Genomic DNA, 5,465 nt, shown 5'->3' with positions numbered 1-5,465 from the left:
TAGAACTCCATGGTATACATATACCACATTTTATTAATCCATAGAGTAGAAATTTTAAAGACCGCTTAATTAATATCCCATGAAAATGATTGAACTTTATTGTTGATTAATTTTAATTTAAAAATTATTCAACCTTTCACTGTGATAGGTAAAATAATATTCTCCTAAGGATATTGTTGATGTTCTATTATTTATTCCTTCAATAAATGTTTATTGAGAACTTACTTTGGGTTATACTTCTTGAATTAATGAATTTAAAGTTTTATTGTCTTCTACAAGCTTATTTCAGATTCTTACTACATTAGATACTTTGTGTATTTTACTTGAGTCTTCTTGGAAGTAGTGAAAATTTAGTTTCCCATTTCCTTCGTAAGTCCTGTAGAAATTTTTAATGAACTAGTACATGTTAAGAACTGCTTTCAGGAATGGATACATGTTTTGTAATATTCTTTAATGAAGAGAGACATTAAAATGTGGTAAGTTTTCATTCTTAGAATTCAGGTAGGGTTAAAATTTTATCCATTTGGTAGTTGTTTAAGCTACAACTGATAATGCAAGTGGTTTTGTTTTTTAACATGTGAGTCTTACTTTTCTTTCAGCAACACAGGTATATGTATCTTAAAATATTTGCAGATGCCTGGGTGAACATTTTTTTGGTAGAAAGATATTTATAGAGTTAAAATAATTTTTTAAATTCTGTGAAAAACATATTAAAGACACTGATGAGGAAATTGCTATGAGAAATGATCTGTCCCTATATTCATGGCTACAGTTTCTCTATACTGTAAGTTCTGTGAAGGCAAGGAAAGTGTCACTTTTTTTTATTTTCACCAAGATGTCCAGTCAATAAGTGGATTAATCTATATTGAAGGACATTGCTTAAATTCTATTTCCATTTTTCAACATTTGATTATGAAATTTTCAAACATACAGCAAATTTGAAAGAATTTTGCAGTAATACCCATATATTCACTATCTAGAGTCTACCATTAACATTTTATTATAGTCACTTCTTCACACATCTGTCTATTGATTAATGTATCTTATTTTTGGTGCTTTTGAAGGATTTCTCTGGACTATCATGGAAGCTAATTTGTATGCAGGGACCATAGTTTGAATCGGTGTAAGAGAGGTGATGTGGAGTCAATTTTAGGCATCAGGCATAGCTCTGTTACTGAAGCGTGTGAAGTATATTGATAAATTGTCATATCTTACTAATGTTCCTATGATTTTTTTTTTAATTTTTTTTTTTTTTGAGACAGAGTCTCACTCTGTTGCCCAGACTGGAGTGCTGTGGCGTCATCCTAGCTCACAGCAATCTCAAACTCCTGGGCTCAAGCGATCCTTCTGCCTCAGCCTCCCAAGTAGCTGGGACTACAGGCATGCACCACCATGCCCGGCTAATTTTTTTTTTCTACATATATTTTTAGCTGTCCAGCTAATTTCTTTCTATTTTTTAGCAGAGACAGGGTCTCACTCTTGCTCAGGCTGGTCTCGAACTCCTGAGCTCAAACAATCCACCTGGCCTCAGCCTCCCAGAGTGCTAGGATTATAGGCGTGAGCCACCGCGCCCGGCCTGTGTTCCTATGATTTTAATATTACTTCCAGCATTTAATATAATCTTCTGATAGAAGTTCCTCAGTTGTGGAATTTCATGATGGCATGACTGCAGATTGTTGATGTTTACTTTTGCCATTACAAATAGCTTTAACGTTTTTTCACATGGAGCTTAATCTTTCATGCATTTTCTTTTAGGAGTAGCCCATCGAAGCCAGAGCAGTGAAGGAGTCAGTTCTCTCAGCAGCTCGCCCTCTAATAGCCTTGAAACACAATCTCAGTCTCTCTCACGTTCTCAGAGCATGGATATCGATAGCGTCTCTTGTGAAAAAAGGTAAAGTGAAGCCAGTTTTCTAATCTGCTATTTCATTTATGGAAAAAGAAAGATCCATTTACTTTAGTCTCTAGTCCAGTAGTCTCAAATGCCAACCAGAGACCATGCCAGTCCTTAGCAAATTAAAGCCAAAATCATTAAATTTAAAGGTCTTTGTATTATTCTGAAATGTTCTTCATACTTTTGTTTGGTCTTAAATGTCTTTTATGAAATAATGGCGTAGTGGTAAAAAAAATTTTTTTAATGTCCTCATTTTGTAAATATAAAGTTCGCAAGCTTATGTCTGTCCCTAAAAATTTCTTCAAGTTTTACTGATTAGTGAAATTTAAAGTTTGGATGGTTTCAGACAGGTAAGCTAAGTAGCCTGTTCGCTCCCTAAGGATTGGGATGTCCAAAGACAGAGCCTTCCTGTGCATCAGGTGCGCCAGAAATAGGGGATAGAGTGGCCAAGGTGTTGCTTCCTTTGATCTTTGGGTAAGCCGGACCCCTAGGACTGATCTCTTCTGTGCTCAGGCAACCCCCTCTGTCCCTGTCAGTGGGCCAGACAAATACCATTTCCTGTGTTTCGTGGTATGAGAAGGGTTGGGAGCACTGCTGTAGAGCCTCCACATTTGGTGGGACTGGGGTGAGGAGCCAGATCAGAGATCACCACACAAGGCAAGAATTCAGGAAGGACCACCCTCTTAGGCAAAAGGGCAAGCAGAAAATGATCTAACCCATAGAGTAAAAATAATTGTGTTCTCATTACCTTTGCTGTGTGTAGAGGTATTTTTAATAAATCAAGCCAACTCAGGGATTTCATGGCCTCTAGGTGACTTTTGTGTGTGTTTAGGACCTAGGTTTACACCATTGGTGTAGTCTGAAAGCCGTAAGCTAAGAATTGTCATATACATACAATGAAACCAGGTGTATAGTACCTTTAGCATCTAGCAGAAGCTAACACAAATCATCTTCAGAGAATTTCCTAAGAAAAAGTTCCAGGAAATACGAGCTATAGTCAAAAATCACAAAACATATTAGAAAACAAGTCACTGTGATAACAGTCACCAGAATGAGTAACAACAGAATTATTCTCCCAAAGATTTTTTGGGTGTTGGAATTATTAGATACAGCATATAAAATTTGTATGCTTAAATTAAAAAGGGAACTGAAAATATGAATAAGGTGCAAGTGACTATAAAAACAACCAAGCATATTCGAAGAAGAACCAAATAGTAGCCAGGCATGGTGGTGTGTGCTTATAGTCCTAGCTACTCAGGAGGCTGAGGTGGGGGAATGTCTTGAGCCTAGGAGTTTGAAGCCAGCCTGGACAACATAGTGAGACCTCATCTTTAAAAAAGAAAAACCACCAAATAGAATTTCTAGAAGTGGAAAGATAATTCAAATCAAAAACTTGGTGTAAGGCTGGGCACAGTGGCTCACGCCTGTAATCCTAGCACTCTGGGAGGCCGAGGTGGGAGGATTGTTTGAGCTCAGGAGTTCAAGACCAGCCTAAGCAAGAGCGACTACTACTAAAAATAGAAAGAAATTGGCTGGACAACTAAATATATATAGAAAAAATCAGCCGGGCATGGTGATGCATGCCTGTAGTCCCAGCTACTTGGGAGGCTGAGGCAGAAGGATTGCTCGAGCCCAGGAGTTTGAGTTTGCTGTGAGCTAGGTTGACGCCACGGCACTGTAGCCTGGGCAACTGAATGAGACTCTGTCTCAAAAAAAAAAAAAAAATTCAGTGTAAGAGCTAAATAGTGGGTTATACATAGCTGAAGAGAGAATTGACAGATTGAAAAAGCTGAAAAAATAACCCAGAATATACCACAAAGAGAAAGAGATGAAAAATATAAAAGATATTGAGATTTATAGAAGACAGAGGTCTAACATATATCTAAAATATCAAAAGGAGAATAGAGAATAAAGATGGAGAGAGATTCCTTCCCTTCACTCTTATTCCATATTTTTTCCTCTCCTGCCTTAGGAGCAGTTATGAAAAAGATAAACGGCTGGATGTTTTTCTAGAGTTGCTTAATGATGTGAATCCTCAGATTTAGGAAGCCCAATGAATCCCAAGCAGGATAAACAAAGAGAAACTCTTACCTAGACACTTTATAGTGAAATTGCACAACACCAATGACAAAGACCTTTAGAGTAGCTGGAGAGAAAAGAGATTATCTACAAAAGAAATGAAAGTTAAGTCTCTCAATGATGGAAGCCAGAGGATGGCAGAATAATAGCGCTAACTGCTGGAAGAAAGTAATTCAATTGGGAGTTGTGTACCCCTGTGAAACTGTCTTTTAAGAGCATAGCGTAAATGAAGACATTTATAGATTTAAACAAACAAGAAACAACTGGTTGGTCTGCCTCTAGAAGACCCCAACTTCTAACAAATGTTTATGAAGGAGAATGATCTCAGGACTAATGTCTGAGATACAAAAAGGAAAATAAGTGAAGAAAGTATTAAACAGGTAGTACGTGTAAACAAACACTGATGTGTAAAACAGTATAGCATATAAAATGACAATGGGAGAGAGGAGTAAAAAAATCAGATCTGAAATACTGAACAGCAGTAGCAGGTAATTCAGCAGGGGTGTGATTAGAGCAAGTGTTCTCAGGTCCTTGTGCTGTGAGTACTTGGGAGCAGGGGAAAGATGCTGGCTGACTTTTAGATTTTGAGTTAAGAATACTTGCTGAAGTTTCAAGAGTAACCATTACAAGAATAGAAATGGAATATATTTTCCAAAAGGAAAAATATGGAACAAGGTGGAAGGTGAGGGTGGAGGGAACTTAAGTCAATTCAAAGAAAGGGAAAAAAGAAATAAAATTTTTAAAAGGTACAAATAATACAAAGTAAGGTATACAAAAGTCAAAATAGGTTGATAATCACAGTAAGTCACAGTTAAGTATACAAAAGTCAAAATAGGTTGGTAATCACAGTAAGTCACAGTTAAATATCATGGGCTGGATGAAAAACAAAACAGAACCCAGCTTTACATTTGTTTACAGAAGGCATACCTAAAACATTAGGGTAGAGAAAGATTAAAAGGAAAAAGAAAAGATACACCAGGAAAATACTAAATAGAAGAAAATCGGGGTAAACATTAATAATTAGACTTTAAGGCAGAAAGCATTATTAGAAATAAGCTTTATATAACAATAAATATTGAGCTTACTAGTAGGATTTAATAGTTTCAAAATGTATAGGCACTTAGTAATATAACATTAACATGTAATAAAGCAAATACTGATAGAACTAGAAGAGGAAACTGACACATACTCATAATGGAAGATTTTTAACACTTCCCTTTCAGCCATCAGTAAGTAGATCAAGGAGAATAAGCATCATTAAGCATATAGACAAACACAGCTAACAAACTTGATCTAATTGAAAGATACAGAACTTTGAGCCCTACAGTTGGAGAATGTACATTCTTTCTAATACTCACCAATCAAAAAGTTTTAGGAGTCAAAATCATACAGATCATGTTTTCTGACTAGTATATCAGGTTGGAAAATTAATACAGAGCTTAAAAAAAACCTTTATACATTTTGATATTTTTTAAAAAGCATACTTTTAAGTAAA

At 36.0% G+C, this 5,465-nt stretch overlaps 1 protein-coding gene across 1 annotated transcript in view; it reads left to right on the top strand.

Annotated features, from left to right (window-relative positions):
- The window catches only part of UBE4B (ubiquitination factor E4B), a 129,929-nt gene that overhangs the window by 42,119 nt on the left and 82,345 nt on the right, over positions 1-5,465 (top strand). Inside the window, exons 2-3 of the mRNA XM_012662501.1 lie at positions 600-607; positions 1,756-1,891. Coding sequence (XP_012517955.1) covers positions 600-607; positions 1,756-1,891 — 144 coding nt within the window. The remainder of the gene's footprint in view (positions 1-599; positions 608-1,755; positions 1,892-5,465) is intronic.

The sequence above is a fragment of the Propithecus coquereli genome, unplaced genomic scaffold (assembly GCF_000956105.1).
Source record: "Propithecus coquereli isolate 6110/MARCELLA unplaced genomic scaffold, Pcoq_1.0 Scaffold77, whole genome shotgun sequence".
NCBI classification, from domain to species: Eukaryota; Metazoa; Chordata; class Mammalia; order Primates; family Indriidae; genus Propithecus; species Propithecus coquereli.
Note: the sequence above shows the minus strand (reverse complement) of the source record. Positions and strands in the feature narration are given on the sequence as shown.